The sequence below is a fragment of the Ovis aries genome, chromosome 18, assembly GCF_016772045.2.
Source record: "Ovis aries strain OAR_USU_Benz2616 breed Rambouillet chromosome 18, ARS-UI_Ramb_v3.0, whole genome shotgun sequence".
Lineage (NCBI taxonomy): Eukaryota > Metazoa > Chordata > Mammalia > Artiodactyla > Bovidae > Ovis > Ovis aries.
The window spans coordinates 66,958,818-66,981,500 of NC_056071.1; the positions used below are offsets into that span (position 1 = coordinate 66,958,818).

General features: G+C 69.6%; 1 protein-coding gene across 2 annotated transcripts; it reads right to left on the reverse strand.

Annotated features, from left to right (window-relative positions):
• Positions 1 to 1,408: 1,408 nt before the first annotated feature.
• AKT1 (AKT serine/threonine kinase 1) lies at positions 1,409 to 22,432 on the reverse strand. 2 transcript variants are annotated; one of them, XM_027956972.3, is made up of 14 exons: positions 22,204 to 22,432; positions 19,400 to 19,539; positions 9,927 to 10,055; positions 7,487 to 7,598; positions 7,262 to 7,409; positions 6,817 to 6,948; positions 6,505 to 6,570; positions 5,454 to 5,522; positions 5,186 to 5,311; positions 4,786 to 4,914; positions 4,468 to 4,682; positions 4,068 to 4,155; positions 2,732 to 2,834; positions 1,409 to 2,365 (listed from the first exon to the last, which is right to left on the reverse strand). In XM_027956972.3, the coding sequence occupies exons 2-14, from the start codon at positions 19,443 to 19,445 to the stop codon at positions 2,286 to 2,288; spliced, it is 1,443 nt and encodes a 480-aa protein (XP_027812773.1). In that variant the 5' UTR covers positions 19,446 to 19,539; positions 22,204 to 22,432; the 3' UTR covers positions 1,409 to 2,285.
• Between the last annotated feature and the right edge of the window lie 251 nt (positions 22,433 to 22,683).

A 22,683-nucleotide genomic window follows, 5' to 3' on the forward strand; every position in this document is an offset into this window, starting at 1 on the left:
CCGGGGAGGTGCCTCCACAGCCCCGCCTCCGGGGAGGTGCCTCCACAGCCCCGCCTCCGGGGAGGTGCCTCCACAGCCCCGCCTCCGGGGAGGTCCGGATGTTCTGGGGTCTTCGCCCCTGGCTCATCCCCTCTTGACCCAGCCCTCCTGGATGGGACACAGGAAGGTCACGCTTGTGTCCGTGCCCATGACCTTGAAGCCTGTCCCAGGCCAAGGAATGCCCCTGGGGCCATCACCCCATCTCCCAAGGGGGTCCCGTGGGAAGGAGTGGCTCAAGCCCCTCTCCCTGGCCAGCTGCCCCCACCACGCCCCAGCTTCAGCGACACCCCCCGGGTTTCCACACCGCACTGGCCACATTGGGGTGCCATTGCTTCAAGTCTGGGGATCACCGGGCACTGCTGTATCATCTGGTCTCCACCTTTCCCCCTGTTCTATGGTGTTGAAATGCACGCCTCCCCGACCCTGCCTTCCCCTCTCTGGGGCACATGCGTGCGTGCAGGAGTGGGGCTGCCGGGCACCGTGGTGGCCCCAGCTCTGCTTTGAGGCGCCTCCGTACCATTATCCACGGGCCGTGCCATGGTGCGCTCCCACCGACAGTGCACAGGCTTCCAGTCTGAAGCCGCCTGTGTGTTTCTGAAATGGGTCTAGAGCACGCTCAGCAGGCAGCATTTGGCGTGTCTGGTCTCCAAGAGAGCTGCTGTATACTAGAGTGAACTGGGCGGCTCCAGAGGCACCCCCAGGCCTGGACAGACCTCCAGCACCCCACACTGCTCAGGCACCCCGTCCAGCAGAAGCGGGCAGCCACCCCACTCCAAGGAATGCCTTGTCAGGGTCCCCTGCCCCGGAGCCTGGAGAAGAGACGGCGGAGTCCACTAGAGGGGAGGGCAAGGCCCCGCCCCTCCCTGCAGGTGCTGATGGCCCGCCCGGAGGCCGGCGCTGCGCGGCAACGTCTCTCTGCACCCACCAGGTGGCGCCCGAGGCCCATCCCGCTGGGCCCCTCCCAGCTGTCCCGGGCTTGCTGCGTGACCCCTGGCAGGCTGCCCTCTGGTCCTCTCAGGTCCCAGGGCCTGCCGGTGGCTGGAGTGTCTGTCCTAGCCAGCAGTGGGCCCTGCAGGGTCCCGGTCCATCCTGGTGGTCAGGCCTGCTGCATGGATGGTGCTGCTGGGCAGACAGCTGTGCAGCCTGGGTGGCCTGCTTAAGGTGTGGGGCTGGGGTGAAGCCGTGGGCACAGGGGCAGCCAGGGCGTTCCCTCCGACTCCCCAGCGAATCCTGCCAGAGGCGGGTGAGGGACCCCATCTCAGGTTGTCCCCGGGCTTCCAGGCAGGCCGCCTCGGGCTCCGGAAGGCCACGTGTGCCCTGTCGGGAGGTCAGCCACATGCACCTCCATCCGCCACCCAGCAAGGCGAGCCAGAGTTGAAAAGCAATTTTTATTGAAGAATTTGGAGGGAAAGTTTCATAATAGTAAAAATACTAAAGTTGAGTATAAAAAAACGCCTTGGTGCAGCGCAGCGTCTGGCCAGGAGGCACACAGGGCACAGCGATGGCCCCTGCATAGGGCGCCGGGCAGCGCCCGGGCGACAGCGGGAGTGAAGCTTCTAGAAGGACACGTGCTACCGGGGGAGCCATCGGGGAGCCGGTCCCAGTGGGAAAGGGGCGCAGGGAGGGCTTTCTCCTGAGATCAGAAACCCCAGTACACACAGACAGCGACAGGTGGCACCCGACCCCTCTATCTCACCGCAGCCCTGGCCCAGCCTGATCGTGGGGGCCGCCCTCCTGCAGCCTCTGCTCAGCCCCTTCCCGAGCGAGGGGGCTGGGCCAGCACCCCACAGCCAGATGGCCTCTGGGGCTGTGGGGTCGGGGGAGGTGGGGGCAGCTGGGGACAGCTGGCCGGACGGACGGACAGAGGGGCCACGGGCAGGGCCCACGGGGACCGGTGAGCCCGTGGCTGCAGAAGTCCTTGCTTTCCTACAGGAATCTAATCGTTCCAAAGGCGGAGGCAGCGTCTGGAGAACTGGATGAATAAATTAAGAGAAACCGCAGGACGTCTTCCTCCCGAGCTGGCTGGCCAGGGGCACTCTGCCCCCAGTGCGGGCGGCCCTGCCCATGGCATGGGGCGCCTCCCCATCCGTGTTAGCGGACGGCGTGGTTCCACCCAAACGCATCCAGAAATAAAAAAACATTAAATACAGATCCTCCGTGCAAGGCTTCCTCCCAGTCCTCGGGACGCGTCGTCCGGAGCACGTGGCTGCCCGCGGCGGTGTCCTGAGCTCGGCCCAGCAGGCCCCTCAGGCCGTGCCGCTGGCCGAGTAGGAAAACTGGGGGAAGTGCGGCCTCCGCTCGCTGTCCTCCCCCTCCATGCCGTCGTCTGCGGACAGGAGGGGCGGCTCAGCTCCCAGGCACTGCGGAGACCGGGGCAGGCCCCGAGGGCTCCCCCCCAGACTCCACAGCAAGCTTCAGCGACCCCCGCCCCCACAATGCTGGGACCAGGGGACTGCGGCCCTGGCGCCCACCCTGCAGAGGGCAAGTGGAAAGGGAAGTCGCTCAGTCGTGTCTGACTTAGCGACGCCATGGACTGCAGCCCGCCAGGCTTCTCCGTCCATGGGATTTTCCAGCCAAGAGTACTGGAGTAGGGTGCCAGTGCCTTCTCCCCTAACAGGAGAGGGAGCCGCCCAGTAAAATGCTGAACAGAATTCTGTTGTCTTGAGGGGTCGGCGGGGAGGGCCACCCTCACCTTGGTCAGGTGGCGTAATGGTGATCATCTGGGCTGTGAACTCCTCATCAAAATACCTGGTGTCCGTCTCAGACGTGACCTGAGGCTTGAAGGGCGGGCTGAGCTGCAGGAGGCGGGGGGTGGGTTACGGGCCTTGCTCCCACTGCCCGGCACACCTGGACCCAGACACGGCTCCCCACCCAGAAGACAAGCCTGTGGCCAGGCCTTCCCCTGCCTGGGTGCCCTAGGGGACCTCGCCATTCAGGGACCCACCTGCAGGGCTGCCCACCTCACTCTCGGCCCTGGGCATCAGTGGCCAGGCAGCGTCAGGCTGCAGAGGACCCACCATGACCCAGGACTCGAGGGCAGCTTTAAAGGGCCAGACTCATGGGAGGAAGCAAGGACCCCCATGTGCTCCACCCTGGCCCAGGGTCAGGTCTGCCTGGGAACTAGCAGCAACTAGCAGGCTGGGTCTTGGGTCAGGGCTGGCACCAGAGCCCTCAAAAGGCAGGGCCAGGAGGCAGCAGGCCCTGGGGCAGGGCCCTGGCTGGAGAAGGGCAGAATCGGGGAGCCCCGTCTCAGGGACAGAGGTCCAGCTGGCTGCGTGTAGCCTGCAGAGGAGGGGTGCGCTGACAACAGGGTGGAAGCGGGCTTGAGGAGAGACACCTAGCAAGCCTAGGGACCACCTTCCTGGGTCTGTCAGCCACGCTGCCAGCACGGGCCAGGGCCTGGAGCTTGTGGGTCCCACAGAGGGCCAAAAGCACAGAACCACATGTGCAGGAAGCATGCTGCCTCAGTCCTCGAAAGCCTCTTCACATGTACGGGGCGCGAGCAGGCGGGGGTGCGAGCTGGTGGGGGCGTGAGCTGGTGGGGGTGTGAGATGTGAGTGGGGGTGAGCAGGCGGGGGTGTGAGCAGGTGTGAGAGGTATGAGCAGGTGTTGGTGTGAGATGTGAGTGGGGGTGAGCAGGTGTGAGAGGTGTGAGCAGGTGTTGGTATGAGATGTGAGTGGGGGTGAGCAGGCAGGGGTCAGGTGTGAGCAGGTGTTGGTGTGAGATGTGCAGGGGTGAGCAGGTGTTGGTGTGAGATGTGAGTGGGGGTGAGCAGGCAGGGGTCGGGTGTGAGCAGGTGCTGGTGTGAGATGTGAGTGGGGGTGAGCAGGCGGGGGTGTGAGCAGGTGTGAGAGGTGTGAGCAGGTGCTGGTGTGAGATGTGAGTGGGGGTGAGCAGGCGGGGGTGTGAGCAGGTGTGAGAGGTGTGAGCAGGTGCTGGTGTGAGACGTGCGGGGTGAGCAGGCGGGGCTCGGGGGTGAGCAGGCGCAGGGCAGCGGGCGTGCTGCCCGGGGCGCAGCCCCACGCACCTTCTTCTCGTACACGTCCTGCCACACAATGCTGCTGAAGAATCGGTGCTGCATGATCTCCTTGGCGTCCTCAGAGCCCCCACCAAGCCTGGGGGGCAAACGGAAGCCAGGGTGACCGGTCGTGCCTGCTGGGCCCAGGGCCCGGCTCAGGCTGAGGCTGGCTGCCAGGCAGCAAATAACAAGAGCAGCCCCTTCCATGGCAAAGTCTAGCCAGTGCAGGGCGCTAGGTGGGCAGGAGCTGCCAGCTGGGCGGGGTCTTCCTGACCAGGTATGAGGGGCCACCCTGCCTGGGCCAGCCCAGGCCAAGGACATCACACACAGCCACCAGCAAAGCCTGCTGGGCATTTCCTGGGGGTGTCAGGGGACAGGTAGGTGGAGGGCGGCTCGGGGCAGGGCTCACCGCTGCTTGGGGTCCTTCTTGAGCAGCCCCGAGAGCAAGGACTTGGCCTCCGGGCTGAGTGTGCGCGGGAAGCGGATCTCCTCCATGAGGATGAGCTCGAAAAGCTTCTCGTGGTCCTGGTTGTAGAAGGGCAGGCGGCCGCACATCATCTCGTACATGACCACGCCCAGCCCCCACCAGTCCACCGCCCGGCCGTAGTCGTTGTCTTCCAGCACCTGGGGGTGCAGGGCACGGGCTCAGAGGGCGCAGGGCACGTGAGGGCCTGGAGGGCGGGAGGGGGGGGGCGGGGCCCGGGGACGAGGGTGCGGCTGTGCGCACCTCGGGGGCCAGGTACTCGGGGGTCCCGCAGAAAGTCTTCATGGTGGCGCCGTCCTTGATGCCCTCCTTGCACAGTCCAAAGTCGGTGATCTTGATGTGCCCGTCCTTGTCCAGCATGAGGTTCTCGAGCTGCAGGAGTTGGCCTCCAGCTCAGCCCGCCTCCCGGCCACCTGGCACCCCTGCTCCCCGCCCGGCCCGGCCTCCGCCCATACCCTCCCCGCTCCCGCCGCCCCGGCCCCGCCCCGACTGCCCTCCCGGCCCCGCCCCGCCCCAGGTCTCCTCCCCGCGTCCCCGCCCCACCCCTGCTCCCCTCCCCCCTCCCCAGCCCCGCCCCGACCCCTCCCCCCACGCCTTTCCCCGACCCCCCTCCTCCCCCACGCCTTTCCCCGGCCCCGCCCACCTTGAGGTCCCTGTACACCACGTTCTTCTCCGAGTGCAGGTAATCCAGGGCCGACACGATCTCGGCGCCGTAGAAGCGGGCCCGGTCCTCGGGAAACACCCGCTCCCGGGACAGGTGGAAGAAGAGCTGCGGGACGAGAAGCCTGAGCCGGGCCAGCCGCCTCGGCCAGGGCCGCGGGGCAGAGACCCTAACCCGGCGGGGAGTGGGGAGGGCGGCCACCCCCCAGCACCCGGGGCTCAGAGAGGGCAGCGCAGGGGCAGGGCCCTACCTCGCCCCCGTTGGCGTACTCCATGACGAAGCACAGGCGGTCGTGCGTCTGGAAGGAGTACTTCAGGGCCTGTGAGGGAAGCAGAGCTCGAACCTGGCCCTTGGCTGGGCAGGGGGTCTGCCCCGTGGAGCAGGAGACCCCCAGCTGCCCCAAAGGCCATGCCCGAGGACCAGCAGCTGCAGGTCCACTGACCACGTGGAGACTCCCCTGCAGGATGCAACCCACTGCCCTCACGCGTCAAACCACAGGCAGCCTCACTTCAAAAGAAAGACTGCTACTGATGGGATGGCCCCCAGCTCATGAAGATACCGACGTGAGACCCTCCCCCACGTCCTGCTCCATCCCCCATCCCCAGGGAGAGCCGGAGGGAGGCAAGCGTCCCCAGGCAGAGCAAGTCCGGATCCCTACAGGACTTGAGGTGGCCGGTACCCAGTGGAGGGCATGACAAAGCCTGGCCTTCTCCTCACAGTCCTCTGGCCAGACAGAGGGGAAGGGGCAAAATGAAGCGGAGGCGGCAAAGCCACGGTCATGATAACTCTGGGCTGGGCGGACAAACAGTGTCTGCTCTTAACGCCTCACACTTCTCCTGAGAAAACATCCTAGGAGCCTGCCTGCTGCTCGGCTCTCCCCGCGCGTTAGACCAGGCGTCCGCTGGAGAGCAGACACCGTGCTGAGCACAGTGGTCCCGGGGACAAGACTCTGGAGGCTGACCCGGTCGCCTGACTGCTGACCTGGGAGCACGGCCAGCCAGGCCTGGCGGCTAAGTCCAGCCAACGCCTTGCTGCTCGGGTTTTCCTTACATCCCTCCTGGGCCGAGTTCCCCCAGGACAGGGAGCGCCTGCCGGGAGCAGCAGGGTGGGCGCGGGGAGTGCAGCCTCCCGGGGTCTCAGCAGGACAGAGGGAAGCCGGGAGCCCCTGCCCGCTCTGTGCACCCCCACGCCGCTCCCGCAGGCCCGCCCACCATCGTCCAAGCTCCGAGCCTGCTGGGTTGGCAGGGAGGACGGGCTGGGGTCCCCAGGGGCACGGGGGGGGGGGGGGGGGGCGCGCTCACCGTCAGGAACGGGTGCCGGGAGTTCTGGAGAACGCGGTTCTCTGTGAGCGTGTGGGCGACCTCGTCCTGCAAGACGGGCACTGCTGAGCCGCCTGCCCGGCCCCGGCCCCCCGGCCCCCCCCCCCCCCCCCCCCCCCCCCCCCCCCGGCCCCCGCCCCCCCCCCCGCCCCCCCCCCCGCCCCCCCCCCCCCGCCCCCCCCCCCCCCCCCCCCCCCCCCGCCCCCGGCCCCCCCGCCCCCCCCCGCCCCCCGCCCTCCCCCAGCCCCGCCCCCGCCCCCCCAGCCCCGGCCCCCCCGCCCCCCCCGCCCCTACTTTGGCCACGATGACCTCCTTCTTGAGGATCTTCATGGCGTAGTAGCGGCCTGTGGCCTTCTCCTTCACCAGGATCACCTTCCCGAAGGTGCCTTTGCCCAGCAGCTTCAGGTACTCAAACTCATTCATGGTCTGAGGGCAGCGTGCAGGCGCCAGGATCAGGGGGCTGCACGCTGACCGCCGGCGGCCCAGCAGCGCTGAGCGGGGCCGGGGTCTCCGCGGGCAGCCTCGGGCCGAGGACGGTGAGGCTGGGGCAGCGGGCGGGGGGGAGGATGGTCCTTGGGGGTCCGGGGCTCAAGGGAGACTGCAGGGCTGTGCGCCCCAACTGGGAACGCTGGGGTCCGGGGGGTGGGAGAGCCGTTCCCAGGCCTCCCTGCGCCCGGCGCGTCGCCCCCGCTTCCGTGCAGGGGCTGGGAGGGCGGTGTGGGGCAGGGCTGGGGCTCACCACGCGGTGCTTGGGCCTGGCCAGCGACACCTCCATCTCCTCGGCCCCCGAGTTCTCGCCGGGTGAGCCCGACCGGAAGTCCATCGTCTCCTCCTCCTGCCTCTTGAGCCCATCGGCCACCGTCTGGATGGCGGTGGTCCACTCCTCCCTGCGGGATGCTCAGGTGAGACCCCAGCTCTGCCCGGGGCCCGGGGCCTCCCCGGCCGCGGCGCCTGCGCTCCCTACCGCTCCTCGGGCGTCTCCACGTGGAACGTGCGCTCGATGACCGTGGTCCACTGCAGGCAGCGGATGATGAAGGTGTTGGGCCGCGGCCGCTCCGTCTTCATCAGCTGGCATTCTAAGGGCAGGCAGCACCTGTCTGCACAGCATCCCGGCCCACCCACCGCAGGCCAGACCTCTCCAAGCCTCAGTCTCCCGCCCTGTAAAAGGGGGCCAGAGCTCCCTTCCAGCTGGAGCCCTGCTGAGAGCTAGGCAGTGCCCCTGAGGGGGTGTTTGCGACTGGACGGATCCATCTCCAAGGCCTGTCCTCTGGTCTCTGAGCTCCCCAGCCACCCAGGACATGGTCCTCAGCCAGGAGGAGGATGGGGGACCTGGGGGGCCTGAGGAGGGGCTGGCGGGGAGGAGGCCTCTGGGAGAGCTGCTCCCCAGCTTCCCGAGCAGGAGCGTCCCACCCCCCAGCCACACGAGGACCAGCGGGCTCCCGGCCCCATCTCAGCGCAGGGCCAGGCCCGGGATGGAGGCTGGCAATGACTCATCCTCTGGAGAGGCCACCCGTCCACCCCAGAGGCCGCCTGGGCTGACCCTCTCCACGCTGCTGCCCACAACCCCGGTGCACGCAGGAGCGGAGACCGGCTGGCAGGCCTGGGAGCGCACGCACGCCTGGAGCACACGTGCCCCAAACGCGCACACCTGCAGAGAAGGAGCTGTGGGAGGGCCCAGGGCCCGGAGCGGGGCTGGGTTCCAGCTCGGCCGGTGGAGGCAGGAGGGGCCTGGGGCCAGTGCAGGGGCCTCCGACATTCCAGCGTCTAGGCCCTGGCAACCGCGGGGGCCCCGCCAGGCTCAGCCGAGTGCAAGGAAGCAAGGAATGGTCTGCCAGGCTGGGGACCAGGGCGGGGGTCTCCGGGGTGGTGGGGGTGGGGAGTGGTGCTGGGGGCCCACGTCTACCCGGGGCAGGAGAGGGAGGAAAATCTGTGCGGCAGCCTTCGGGGTCCGCATACCCTCCTCCATACTCTGCCCACCGGAGACCACCAGGAGTCCCCAGGACCCAGGCCCATCCAGGGCCTGACTTCTCGCCCCCCACCCCGGCAATTCCTCCTCAGTGAACAGCCCCTGCCGCAGAGGCCCCCGCGGAGCCGCCCAGCCCTCCCTGTCCGCTCTGCTCCTCCTCCTGTGGCCTAAGGCCTGCCTCAAGCCCCTGCCCCACCTGCTGCTGGAAGCCCCTCTGGGTGGTCCTCACCTCCCATGTGTGTCCTGACGGCCCCCACACTCCCCTGCGCTGAGTTTGGGCAACACTCCCGAGGAACCTCCTTCCCCACGAGGTGGCAGCTGCCCAGCTGAGCATCCTTCCCAGGCCCAAAGCCCCCAGCCCAGCCCCGGGGGCCCCGTGGGGAGCCCAGACTCACGGCCACGGGGCTGCCGGAGGGGACCTGCCTCCTGGGCCTCCCCCCGCCGCTGTTCTACCTGCTGCTCTGCTGACACCCGAGGAGCCTGGGAGGAGGGTTCAGGGCTCACAGGAGCCAGTCCCTGGTAAAGCACCCCAGGGAGCCCCCAGCCAGGGCCTGGTCGGGGTCAGGGCCTCTGCTCCCTCTGCTAGAAGCCCTGGGGTGGGGTGGGCTGGCTGGGCCTCCCTGCAGCACGGACAGCCCAGGGACCAGGCCGGCCCACCCAGGCATCTGCAGGCGCCGAGACTGGGGGATGGACCATGGTGCTACCCACCCCCACACCCTGCACCACAGCCCTGGTCTGACGCGGGGTGGGGGAGCTGGCGGCCCCGGGCTCGCAGGGCTCACGGCAGGGAGGGCAGGGGGCTTACGAGGAGCCGGGTGGGGCCGGGCCTGCATTCTGTGCCCCAGCAGCAGGTGGGCGGGCCCCGCGGCCTGCCAGTAAACAAGCCATCACTCCCCCACCCCCAGGCCTGTGTCCCGGGCCAGCCCTGGGCACGGCACCCAGGCTGGAGGCTCCGCCGGGCACCCCATCCTCACACCTCAGTGCCCCCGCCTCGGGCGGTCATACCTGCCACCCCCCTGCAGGTGCATGAGGCCACAGCAGCACCTGCTTTAGAAAAAATGCGCCCATCCGTTGAGCCTCCTGAGATGCCCCCGGCGGCACTGCCATACCCACCCAGCCTGCACCCCGCTGAGGAGGGCATACGCGCCCCCGAGGGGCCGGGGCCTCTGAGAACCTGTGCCGGGAAGACAGGCCCCTGAAGCCGGTGCACTCCAGCATGCCTTGGGCCCGAGCCTTGGGGAGAAGCCCTGGGGGCCCGTCAGTGCCTCCGAGGGTAGCACTCTGCCCCCAACAGCCTAGGGCCTCGGCTCAGAGACCCGAGCAGCCAAAACCAGCCACTAACAGTCCCCGAGGGCTGCCAGCCTGATGCAGAGGCCGGGGGGCCCACGAGGGGCTGCAGACGCGCAGGGACACCCGCCCGCGGCCACCACGCGCTTACGGGCCACAGAGAAGTTGTTGAGGGGCGACTCGCGCTGCTCCAGGTCCTGCGGCCGCTCCTTGTAGCCGATGAAGGTGCCATCATTCTTCAGGAGGAAGTAACGGGGCCGCCAGGTCTTGATGTACTCCCCTGCAGACGCGGCGAGGGGGCGTGAGGCTGGGCCGCTGGGCCACGCGCCGGGCCCACACACCCTCGTCCCCAGGTCGAGGGTCAGGCCAGGCAGACCCCGATCACCCAGGGTGAAGGGCAGGCAGGTATGAGGCTGAGCCTCTGGGCCATGCGCCGGGCCCGCACACCCTCATCCCCAGGTCGAGGGTTGGGCCAGGTCAGGCATGGACCCCGATTCCCCCGGGGTGGAGGCCGGGTGGGCAGGCGGGGCTTGCTGTGGGAAAGCACCCACCTCTGACGAAGAGCCCACCCCAGCCTGTGTTGGAAAGGGGGTCAGGTGGGCGCCTGGACCTGATGAAGGCTGGCCCAGTCCTAAGGGCCCTCCAGGAACCTGGCATCCAGCGCCGAGCAGCTAGCGCCACACTCGAGAGTGAGACGCCCAGACTCGCCTGGCAGACGCAAGCCCACCCTCAGCAGGTCCCCAGGGTGGGCACTCAGAGAAGCTCTTGCCCACGTGATGACCCTCCTGCCATCCGGGGGGGCGCCCAGCTCACAGTTGTGAAGCCAGGCCTGGAAGACCCTGTCCCACCCACGGGTCACCCAGGTCCCCAAGAAAGTTTCCCCCCAAGTTCTGCAGCATCAGCCGTACACGCGCCAGAGAACCAGAGCAGATGTCCTCCGTGACGTCCCAGCGACTGCCATTTTTCATACTGACACCAAGAAAAAACGTTTCGTTTCCATTTTGCCGAGCAAGGAGTTTGAACGGCAGCAGAGGACTTACTAATTAGGCGCCCACTTCAGCAGAGGGCCACTGGGCGGTGGAGGGGAGGGGCCGGGCTTTCCTGGACGCGGCCACCTGGAGGCCGAGCAGGGCCCAGACCCCTTCCCCTCGCCCGCTCCTCCGCCCTGGCCCACTCCCATCTGGGGCCCCTGGGGCCTCTGGGGGATGCGAGGGGCATCCAGGAACTTCCCGCCATCCCCCAGGGATTGCAGGCAGGGGTCTCCACCAGGCCCAGACACTACTGACCCACCCAGGAGGGCCCAGGAGGCGACCAGTGACCTGCCCCCACCCCAGCAGCTTTTAGCAGGGTCCCCACCCAGTCCTGAGACCCCCCAGGGGAGGTGGCTAGCACGGCACTTCCTGTCCCAGGGCTGGGGATCCCTCAACGGCCTGTGCCAGCACTGGGGGAGGAGAGTGGGGGTGGGGGGCAGAGCTGGCTGGGGGCCGCCCGCCGCCCGCCACTCGCCCCACCCGCCTGCGCGCCAGTCTGGAGCTGTCGGCCCCTGATGGAGAGCCTCCCGTCCCGCCAGCTGCCGCTCCCCGGGACGCTAAGTGCGCTGGGAGAGCGATGCGCGCCGCACCCGAGCAGCCCCCAGATCCATCTTCATTCACCAAATGCTGCCGCCCCCACCGCGCCCAGCGTGGGCCCCCAGCGCCGCGCCCCACGCGGGCTGCCAGCAGGAGCCCCCCCACGCCCCGGCCCAGGCCTCAGACCCCGCCATCCCCAGCTGCGGACCCCACCCACCGTGCCCCCAAGAGCCCACCGCGCCCCCACGAGCCCACCGCGCCCCCACGAGCCCGCCGCACCCCCACGAGCCCACCGCGCGCCCACGAGCCCAGTGCCAGGGCCACACAGGCTCTGGGGACCCGACCTGGGCAGGTGGGGGTGGGGGGAGCGCAGGCCAAGAGAAGCCGGGGCAGGCACTCAACGTGGACAGGCCCGTGAGGCCTGCTGGGTCCCCCGACAGCTCCGCACCTGGGGCACTAGAGGGGGGCCACACCCGCCTCGGGCCCCCGGCGGAGGGGCAGTAGCCGTGCTGCGGCGCGGGGATGGCGGGAGGAGGCCAGGGCTGGGGCTCGGAGACACAGACCCCGTTCTTCAGTCTCTGGGACGCTCCCGCCTGCAGACGTCCAGCCAGGCAGCCACTCGGGGCCGCCAGCTGCGACCTGGGCTGTGGCCTGCATGGGAATGAGCTCAGCACAGACAGGGCGCGGGGAGGGCCGCCGGCCCAGGGCCTGGCCACGCCGTGCTGTGCGCTTGGCCGTAACACTTGGGGGCCAACGACGGGGGGACGGCAAGACAGGCACCCACAGCCCGTGCTGGGGACAGATGGGGAAGCCCAGGGCGGGACGCCCTCCTCTCCTGCCCCCAGGGGCCCCTCCTCATCCCCGTGGACAGTCTGCCAGCGGGGCTCTTCCACCACGCCAGCTCGTCTCCAGGAAGCGGCTACAGGACTCCCGAGGAAGGAGGGGATTCCTCTCCAGCATCGCTGGCCTCCCACAGCCGGGCTGGGGACCAGCTCGGGGACAGGACGAACGCAGGCTGACGGCCAGCCCCCCAACATCCCCCAGCACAGGTCCCAGCACGGGTCCCAGCGGGCAGGAGACCCAGAGGCCGAGACCCAAGCTGTGGGCCCCGAGGAAGCAGCACGCAGGCTCCCTGAATCCGGGCCTGCCACGGGCACACCCTCCCCTGCCGGGGGTCTGGCCCCTCCAAGCCCCACCCTGAGCCCACCGCACGGGCCCGAGCCGGTCCTGAGTCCCCAGCTCTCGGGGAAAGTGCTGGATGAGCGCACTGCCACCGCGTTGGTGGGTGGCAGGCAGCCTGGCAGGGGGCCAGGCAGCACCGCACTGCTCCTCCAGAGCGGAGCAAGCCCCAGCAGGCCCAGGGAGCGGGCGCCAGCTGACGGCACTTCCCGCACGGGGCCTCCATACCACACCCATCGGCCACTGACAGCCACCGCATGCCCCAGCCAGCAGGCCCGCAGCCGGCCGCGTCCCCACGTCCGCAGGCCCCATCCCACCAGCAGGACACTCGGCCCCGGACGGTCAGCACACGCCGAGAGCCAGTGCCTGGGAGTGGGCACAGCACCCCCCCCCACCAGAGCCCGGGTCTGCCGTGCAAACCACACCGCCAGCTCCTTGCTCCTGGGGACGCGGCACTCATGAGGTCCTCCTGGGGGCACAACGGGCAGTTCGGAGGAGCGGAGAGGATGGGCGTCCAGGCCCAGCCCAGTGGAGGTGATGGAGGGGAGGGGTGCACCCCCACATGGGCCCTGAGCCGTCCCCGGCAGCCCGCAGGCACAGAAGGTGGAGCGTCATGACCAGCCGCTCCCTGGGGAATCCAAAGCCCAAGGCAGGGGCTCTCGAGGTCCCAGAGAGGCGGCTGGGGGCCAGAGTCGAGGTCCCGCTGCCAGGCCGGGCCTACTTCTGGAGAGACTGAGCAGCTGTGAGGTCTCTGGTTCTAACATCAAGCAAGGAGGGCCCAAGCCGCATAGACTGCAGGGGAGCGCGGGCAGGCGGGGTGGCAGGCAGGGGTGCACTCGGGGCACGCTGGAACTCCCACCGAGGCAGAGCAGAAGGCCCCAGGGGCTGCCCTCCCGCTTCCCACTGCCCCAGGGCAGCACCGGGCCTCTGGCCAATCACGACCCACCACTGCCCTGCCTGCACGCCCGCCTGGCCTGGACGCCCACCGGCCTGGCCACCCTCTCTGAAAACCCCGCCTCCGCCCTGGGCGCCACACGCCATCCGCTGCACCGGCTAGAGAAAGCGGCTGCCCTGACCCCGCGCACATCCGGCTGGCACTGGGCCCCAGGGCGCCCCCTCACCGCCTCGGAGCTGCCCCCCTGGCTCCGTCCCGGGTCCTGTCCCCAGGACACGGGGCCTCCTGCCCAACACACCGCCCCGCCTCTTGTCTCCCTGCCCCCAGCGGCTGGATGCCCCTCACTCAATCACCCTTCACTCAGAAACCTCGCCTGCTGAACGGCCGCATCCCCACTGCCCAGGCGCCACCACGGACCCAACGCGTTCTCCCTGCGGCTGCCTGCCGGGCCTCATCTGCCGCCCTGGGCCTGCGTGGGCGCCCAGCCTCGCTGCCGCAGGGGCGTCTGGGGGCCCGCGCTTTCGGGACAGGAGGTGGATGGGCAGCCCACAGGCCTGTAAGTCCAAGGCTTCCTCCCTCCGCTGCTGGCCTCTGGGTCACAGGCCCTGGCCCTCGGGCAGGGCTGCCCAAGGTCACATGCACGCACGTGCTGGGTTGCCACAACATTCCCCTAGGGACATACCTCTCAGCCCTGTGCCAAGAGCCCAGGACGGACCCAACCAAACCCAGGAAGGTGCCAGGCCCCGCGGGGCAGGGCAGAGGAGATGCGCACAGGCAGGGGAGTGAGCAGACGGGTGGCACCGGCTCCCAGGGGGCCGGTGGGGGCAGCGGGGCCTGCCCTGTGCCCACGCCCCCCGCCCGCCAGCCCAGACGCTCAGAGTGGGCATCCAAGCAAGCCCAGCCTCCCCGCGGCCAAGGGGCTCCGAGCACCAACATCCCCCCAGGACAGAACACCACCCGCATGGCAGAGGGGTCAGGGACCTTGGGACTGTCGGGGCCCCCCGCTGCCCAGCTGCCCACTCCCCAATGTGGAGCCCGTCACAGCGGCCCCCTCTCCCGGCGTCCCACCCTGTGACCAGCAGGCTGCATCCTCCCCACGCCCGGCCCTGCCTCCTCGCACTCCCAGCCACACCCACCCTGGCTCCATCCCCTCCAAGTTCCTCAGAGCCCCCCATTCAGGTTCGCCAGGCATCCTGCACCCCAGCCCGGGGCGGAGCAGCACATCCTCTCGGCCAAAGGGCTCCTCGAGGTCAGCCTGGTAGGGGGCCCCTGACCCTGTGGATCCCGCTGAGGCCCAGGGGCAGGCAGGCCCCGCAGGCAAAGCCCCAGGCTCAGGGGGCTTGGTCCTGGGCACACACCCAGCGCCCCAGGGCCCTCAGCCCCAAGGTTGGCAGGAGCAACAGCACACGTAACCAGCACCCCCATCAATTCCAACATTCCTGAGACAGGAGTGCGTTATTTCTGACGGTTAGGGAGCCGCGTGACGCAGACGAGAAAGCAGGGGGAGCATGCTGCGTGGGGCGCACACAGGCCGGAGCCGGGGCCCTCTGCCAAGCGGCCAGAGGGGGCCAGGTCTGGGCCAGGGACCTGAACGGGGGTGCACGGGCAGACGCCAAGGGCACCCACCCCGTGGGAGCAGTCACGCGAGGCCCCCGGGGCAGCTGCGGGCCACGAGCCTGGCCAGGGGGGATGCCCGCACCCCCACTGCACTTCTAGGAACTGGCCTGACGCGACCCGGCCCAGGCTGCCCCAGAGGACCACGGCGGGTGGGACGCCCTCCCCGCCCCTGTAGGGGCGCTTGCTGAGCTCCCAGGGGCCAGGGCCCTCCCCGCCCGCCAGCATGGGGCCAGGAAGCAGACAGGGGCAGCGTCTGAGTCTGGGGACCCGGGGCGGGGGCGGGGATGACCCCTCACCCCCAGCGCAAGGACGCCCAAGCTTCCTCTTTTGTTGTTTGTTTTGAAGGGAAAATTCAGCCTGCTCACAAAACAGGAAACTCGGCCCCACACCGGCCCGCGGGCCTCAGCCTCAGCCACACGCCACGGGCCCCAGGTCGCCACCACCCGCGGGCTGGAGGTGCCCCCCCCCCGAACAGCCCGCCCCCAGGCACCAGCTCCCACCCTTGGGGTTGGCTGTCTGCTCCGTGCGGCCCAAGGGGACCACCAGGGCCAAAGCCACGGACCCCGTGGCGAGATGGCCCCCGTGGCGAGATGCGGAGGGAAGCTGGGCGCGCCTCGCCGGGCCAGACACTGGAGCCCGGGGTCTCAGCTCAGCCGGGCCCGGGGCGCACAGCACAGGGGGGCAGCCCCCTCCCCTGCGGGTCCCACGAGCCCCGTGTTCTGGCCAGCAGAACCGCGGCCTCCTCGAAGAGAGCCAGGCTCACCCGCACGGCCCCACCCTGTGGGGGGGGAGTCAGGCCTGCGGTGGGTGGGAGGCTGACAGCAGGTGGGACGACCATCTCCCGGGACCAGTGCAGGGAGCAGGTGAAGCCCAGGGTGGCGGCCAGAAGCAGGAACCGGCCAGGACTGAGGCGGAGGCAGGGGAGGGGCCAGCACGGCCCAGAAGCCCACTCCCCACCAGGAGGCCTGGGAGCAGCTCAGTGAGCTGACAAGAGCCTGGACCAGGGAAAGGTCTGGGCCAGCCACTGGCTAGGGTCGGGACAGAGGCAGGCCTGAGGCGCCCCCAGGACCAGGACCAGACCCTGCCCCCTGCCCCCTGCCCCCTGCCCCGAGCCCGAGGAACACAGGGCCTCGCCAGGTGGACCTCACTGGGGGAGTGGGGGCCAGACCCAGGAAGGCTCCCAGGCAGTGAACCCCGTGCCCCCAGGCCGGCTCTCTGCCCGCCTCTCGGCCCCTGCCTGCCAGGCCGCGGCGTGGGGGCTCCTGCTGGACTGCAGGCCAAGTCCAAGCAGCCCTGCCTCCTGGAGGAGGGCTGGTTTTTCAAGCTGTCCACCTTCAAAAGTCAGAGAGCACACATAAAAGGCCAAATCTTTGCAAAGCGGCCTCCGTGAGCCTCCCTGAGCCCAGTTCCCCAGCGCCTCGGCTGGAGCTGAGAGGCAGACGCCTGCCACGCGGGGCGGCCTCCCACGGCGGGGCGTGTCTGCCCACCACTCGTGGCATCCCGCGTTGCTCAGGGAGGCCGCCGGCCTCTGGGACATCCACTCGTACTCAGGACATGCAGCTGTCTCGCAGGAGCTCTGCCCACGGTCCCTGCAGCCCCACTTGGCCCAACCTTTGTCCTTCCGAGCCTCTAGCAGCTTGGCCGCAGGCTCCCCGGGACGCCTGGGGACCCGGAGGCCTGGAGGCCGCACCTGGGTGCCGCAGGGTGGGGCGGACCCTGGCTGCCAGGCAGGTTCTCCCCTGCCCGGTCGGCTGCTCCGAGCCAGAGCACACAAGTCGGCGGTGCAGCCCCTGAAGGACGGGGGCAGGAGCCGGGCCCGGGGATCTGTCCTACACAGACCCTCGCTGCCTGCCCTTCAGCTCTCAGGCCGACACCTGCTGGCTCCTAAAGTGCCTTTGCCCTTTGCCCACGGGCCCACAGCAGCCCCCTGACCTCCATAACAAGAGGCACCGTGGGGGCACTCGGGGGTCCGTGAGGAGCTGGAGGACAGTCAGAACCCCCCCTCCAACTCAGAATCAGATCCCTGGCAGTGGGGGTGGGGAGGGGAAGGTGGAGCCCCCTGCCCACTCCCGGCCCGGGCCCCCACTCCACCCAGAGCCACCACACGGGGGGCCTTGACGTCCTCCTCCAGCCAGTCCTGAGAGGTGGGCGCAGGGCAGTGGGGGGGCACACAGGAGCGGCTCACACCGACCCCTCCCGCCCACTTTGAGGGGCTGGGCGCACACAGCCACCCACCTGCGGACCCCCAGGACGGAAACACAAGTCCCCCCCGCAGCCCAAGAAATGGCACCACCACAGCCCTCCAGCCCCGAATCGGGGTCACTCTGGATCCCCCGATCCCGGCTGTGACCTCTGCCCCTTTTGCCCTTTCACCTCAAAGCGCAGCACACAGGAAGAGCCCACACTTCGGGGAAGAACAGATTTGTGGAAGACGCACAGATTAGCGAACAAGCTGGTAGTGACACCAGGGTCCCCGGGGGGGCCGTGGGTGAGGACCCGGGCACCCCCTGCGCGCGGGCATCCCCTGCGCGCGGCACGGCCCCTCCTGGGCCACAGGGGCCAGCGTGCCCCGCCACGCCGCACACCACCCAGCGGGCATGAGAGCCAGAGGCAGGGCAGACGCAGGACCTCTGCCACGCCGCACACCACCCAGCGGGCATGAGAGCCAGAGGCAGGGCAGACGCAGGACCTCTGTCAGGCCTGAGGCTCGCTGCGCTCCGCCCAGGGTCCGGGGGCCCGCCCCCGACTGCTCCCACCGCACAGACGGGGACACAAAGGCCTGAGGACGCAACACACTTGCCCGTGGAGAAGGGCATGGCGATGGGGCGCTGCCTGGATGCCCCCGCCCCTCCAGAAGGCACACACCCCGAGTGGCCCACTCAGACTCACCCAGGCGTCAGAGGGGCGCTTCCACCCAAACCGGGCTGGCCAGTGGACACCCCAGGAGCTGGGCTGGGGGCCCCGGCAGCCCCAAGCCCCAGGCATCTCCCAGGTCAGTCCCTGGTCAGCCAGTCGACCAACGCTTGTCAAGGGCTCAGAGGCCCTGGACCCCAGTGTGTGCCTGCGCTTCCGCGAGGCGCAGAGGGGACGGCAGAGACCCAGGCAGGCTCAGGCCTGACCCCAAAGAGGGCGACGGGGTGAGGAGACAGGGCGGGACCTGGCAGGGATGGGGGGGCGGGGAGACCAGGAAAGGGTCAATGCTGGGGGAGGGGACCCAGAGGGCCAGCCGCTGCAGGAAGCCCTGGGGGGCCGGCCACGGACCACAGGCCCCTGCAGCTGCCCCACCTCCGTCTAGAGGCCAAGCACTGTGCCCCTGACCGCTGCTGGAGCGAGCTCTGAAAGCTCACACTGACCACATCCGTGACCCCTGCTTCGCGCCCCTGCTGCGCCTGGGGTCTCATCTCCACCTCTCCCGAGCTTCCCAGCCTGCTCCGCTGGGCGGCTCCTGAGCGTCCCAGAACACCCGCTCTCGCTGCAGCTCCCCAACTGCCCACCTGTGCCTGAGGTCCCCTCCCAGTGTCCTGCGGGGTCCTGAGGTGGAGAGGGGACACCGTCCCTGGAGGGCATGCATGAGGAGTGGGGGCTAGCGGCTAGCTGGTGTGGGGCGGCCAGAGCTGGAGCCGGTCTGCAGGAAGGGGAAGTTGGGGGAGCAGGTGGTGACTAACCAGCCCCCGACCTGGAGCAGGAGAGCACGCCCTGCCTGAACGCCTCGGACACCTCGACCCCAGACCTGTCCTGCCCCCCGGGCCTGTCCGGCCTCTATGGGACAGGAGGCAGCGAGGCAGCAGGGCCGCAAGGCGAGGGGCCCGGGACAAGCTCCCATCCCACCAGCTCCCCGAGAGCCCCTCCCTGGGCACATGGGCGAGCAGGGGGCAGGCCGGGCAGGGGCCAGGGCCTGGCAGCACCAGCGTGAGCCTGCGGCACGCCAGGCCCCGGGCAGTGCGGAGCCCCCTCCTGCCCACAGCCCAGCCGGGACTGGCCCCGGGCCAGGCCCGCCAGCCCTGCCCTGCCCTCAGGAGCCCTCGGGCAGTGCCCTGGGCCGCCAGCGCGCCAGGCTTTGGACAGGCCCCAGTCCTTGCTGCCTTCCAGGAAAGCGGGTGGTTCTCCCCGCCCGCAGCCTGGGCCAGGCGGCAGCTCCACGGGCTGCACACCGGCCTGGGGTGCACGTTCCCAGCCAGGAGGCCCCGCGGGGGCTTGTGTCCCCCAGGCCGCAGGGATGTCGGGCCCCGGACGTGCCCCTGGGCTGCTCCCAGGGTTCAGGGAGGCCCTGCTGGTCCAGCAGCCACAGCCCACACCGCCTCCAGCCCCTGAGGAGCCACGGGCCCAACTCGGGGCCCTGAGCCGGGCCGGCCTGCGGGCACTGACCTCGCTTGTGCAGCCAGCCCTCCTTCACGACGGCCACGTCGTCCATGCTGCTGTGGCTCCCGCGGGCCAACGCGGCCCAGACCTCACTCTCGCGCCTCTCGGCGGGGTCCACCCCGCACCCAGCGGGCCGCCGACAGCCTCTGTAGGAAGCAAAGGGAGGTATGAGGCTGTGCTGGGCCCGGGGAACACTCCTCAGGGGAACCGAAGAGGCCCGTGGCGCCCAGGGTCTCAGCTCAGGCGCATCTTCCCACGTGGCCTGTCCCCCTTAGCCTTCAGAGCTGCCGCCTCCCCACACATGGCCTTCCCACCCCGGCTCCAGATCCCAAGTCACTCACACGGCTCCCAGGGCCAGGCCTGCCCTGCCCCCAGGCTGTAAGCCCCCCCGCCACCACCCCTCCCGGACCCCAAAGCCCTCAGAGCTCACTGTCCCCGTCTCTGACCATTCCCACCTCCCCCGACCTCTGTACAAATGACCCCTGTCCCCAAAAGGCCCCGCATGGTATATCCCAGCCGCCCTAACCTGCCAACCCAGCAGAAGCCCTCTCTTCCAGGCAGTCCCCCTGACTGCTTCGGCCCACACCTCCTGGCCTCCGCAGTCCCCTGGCGAGGGTACCCAGGTCTCCCCGTCCATGGTGCTCCTGCCCCAAGGTGGGCGTTCCCGAGAAGGACCCAGGCCTCCTCCTCTCCGTCCCAGACTGGGAAGCAGAGGAGTTCCAGCATGAAGGCAGGGCCAGGCAGGCAGGCGGCTGCTGCAGACGAACTGGAGCCCTCCAGGGCAACACACGACCCCTCACAAACCCACCCCAGAGAAACCCCAGGCCCCCCCCTAAACCTCAGTGCCCCGCCGGCCTGAACCAGTTCATTCATTCGGCCAACATGGACCAGGCATCTCTGGTTTTGCCAGGCTCAGCACTGGGCACTGGGGACAAAGAGAGGTTCAGACGAGTCCTGTCTGCGAGGAGCACCCAGTCCAGGGTGGTTACAGACCCATAATTACAGCATTCAGCAGGCAACAAACCAGGGATGGGGGGACTGTGCAAACACGGAGGCCCGGCACCAGCCCTTCGGAGGCCCACCAGCAGCCTCCTCGTGAGCAGACCCTTTGGCCATTGATCCTGTGTGGCCCACCCCTCTGCTCCCCTGTTGGATGAACTCCTAGGCACCCCTCAAAACCCACTGCCCACATCACTGGTTCTGAGCATCCTGGGAAACAGCATTCTCCCCACAAGCAGTCCTCCGCTACCCTTCCAGTTGGGCACTCAGGAGGGTAGGCCTGGAAAGACTCCTCTCTGGGACCCTCAAGCTGGGCAGACACCCCTAAGTATCTCCAACATGGTATATACCTACATATACACTCTTCCTACACACACTCCCTGCACGCATCTCCCACAGCCCACCTTCCTGGGCTCCTGGAGAAAGCCACTGTGCACTGTCCATCCTGGGCTAAACCTAGAAGGGCAGGAGGACCCACGCTCTGCTTTGTGTCTGACCCCCGTCAGCGGGCCCACAGGCAGGCGTGGCAAGGAAGACTGGAGGAGGGACCACCAGGGCCTGGACTCAGAGCCAGCCTGGCTCGCACAGGGGGCTCTGGTGACACTCGAGTGGGCGTGGCCTGGAGGCAGAGGGCTGGACTCAAAGACCTCTGCACGGGTGGGCCCCCCCCCCCCCACGGGGCTGAATGGGTCTGCTGCTGACAGGGCCAAACAGCTGTGGAGAGCCCCGCGTGTAAAAATCTGTCTGCGCGCACACACAGGGCGGTGTGCCTGTGCGCAGAAAGGTGCACACCGCCGGGGCCGGGGCTGCCTCCCCTCGGGACGGGCGGCTCGAGGGGACCTCTGCTTCTGCGCTTCCGTCCTGGGAGTGCCTTCACCACGAAGGTGAGTTACTGCTATGACTGTTCAAGTCACGACCTTCCAAAAAATAATAATCTCTGCTCCGAAAGGCCCCCTCCCTCGGCCTCCAAAACACCAGTTTATACACTAGATGTTCAGCTAGGGGGCAGGGGACCAAGCCCCACCAGTGCACCCCACTCTTCATTTGAAACAGAGGCCCAGGGCAGCTAGGAGTGGCCTGAGCAAGGTGGGAGGGGGCCAGGGGTGACCGCCGGGGGGGCATCTCTGGCCCCAGAGCACAAGCCCACAACCCCAGCTCTGTCCACCAGCACTGCCAGGACCCAATCCCACCCACCAAGTTCACCAGCTGCCCCGGGATCCCCCCAACCGGGGGCAGGAGCCCCAGCCTCGGGGATGGGTGGGCAGCACTCGCGAACCCACCCAGCTCCAGAACCAGTCTCAGGGCCCAGGAAGGCTGTAGTCCTTTGTGGGAGGGCCTAGGCACCCAGCCACCACGGACAACTTTTTGTCCATGGGAAAATGAAGTCCCTTCCAAGGGCCCACCCACAAACTTGAACGAGAGCCGGGTCGAGTCTTTTCCCCGGGCCCCCGAGCACCTAGTGTGCGCCGGGACCCCGCTGGCCGGGCGCCCGGGGAGCCCTCGGCCGCCACGGACCCCCGGCCACGGACCCCGGCGAGCGGCCGCACCCCTCCGCCCCGGCCCGGGCCTCGCCCGCCGGAGCCGCTTCCCCAAGGTCATGCGGGAGGCTGGGGCCGGAGGCCCGCCGCCCCGCCGCCCGCCCGGCCCGCGCCTTCCCCGCCCAGGCCTCTCTCGGCCACTTCCTGCTCCCGCGCCTCCATTCCGGCCGCGCGCGGCCCGCGCCCCGGCCCGGGCGGCCGCGAACAAAGCGGCCCGGCCGCGGGGAGGAAATCCGGGCCCCGGCGGCGGGCGGCGGGCGGGCGGGGACTCACCGGGCGCCGCGTCCGGCGAGAGCGCGGGCCTAGCCGGGCCGCGGCCTCCGGCGCCCGCTGCTCCGCATCCCCGCGGACCGGCCGGCCGGGGCCGGGCTGGAGGCCGCGGCGGGCGCTGCTCGGGCGGGCCTCGCGCGCCGCCGGGCCCGGAGCTCGTGCGCGGCCGCCGGCTCGCTCCTCGGGATGCGCTGGCTGCGCGGCTGCGCTGGGCCGGCCGCCCGCCCGCCGCGCTCGGCCCCGCCGGCCCGCCCTCTCCCCGCCCCGCGCCCGCCCCGCCCGGCCGCCCGCCCACATCCGCCTCCGCCGCCCGGGGCGTCCCCTCCACGGGGAGCGGGAGCGCGCGGCGGGAGTCCCTGGGGCCGGGCCGGGCCGCCGGCGGAGCCCGGCCGCTCCCGCCCCTCCCCGGGGCCTGCCTCCGGGCCGCGGCCTCCCTGGCCTCGGTTTCCCAGTTTTGTCCGGCCAGCCCGCACTTCTCGGACC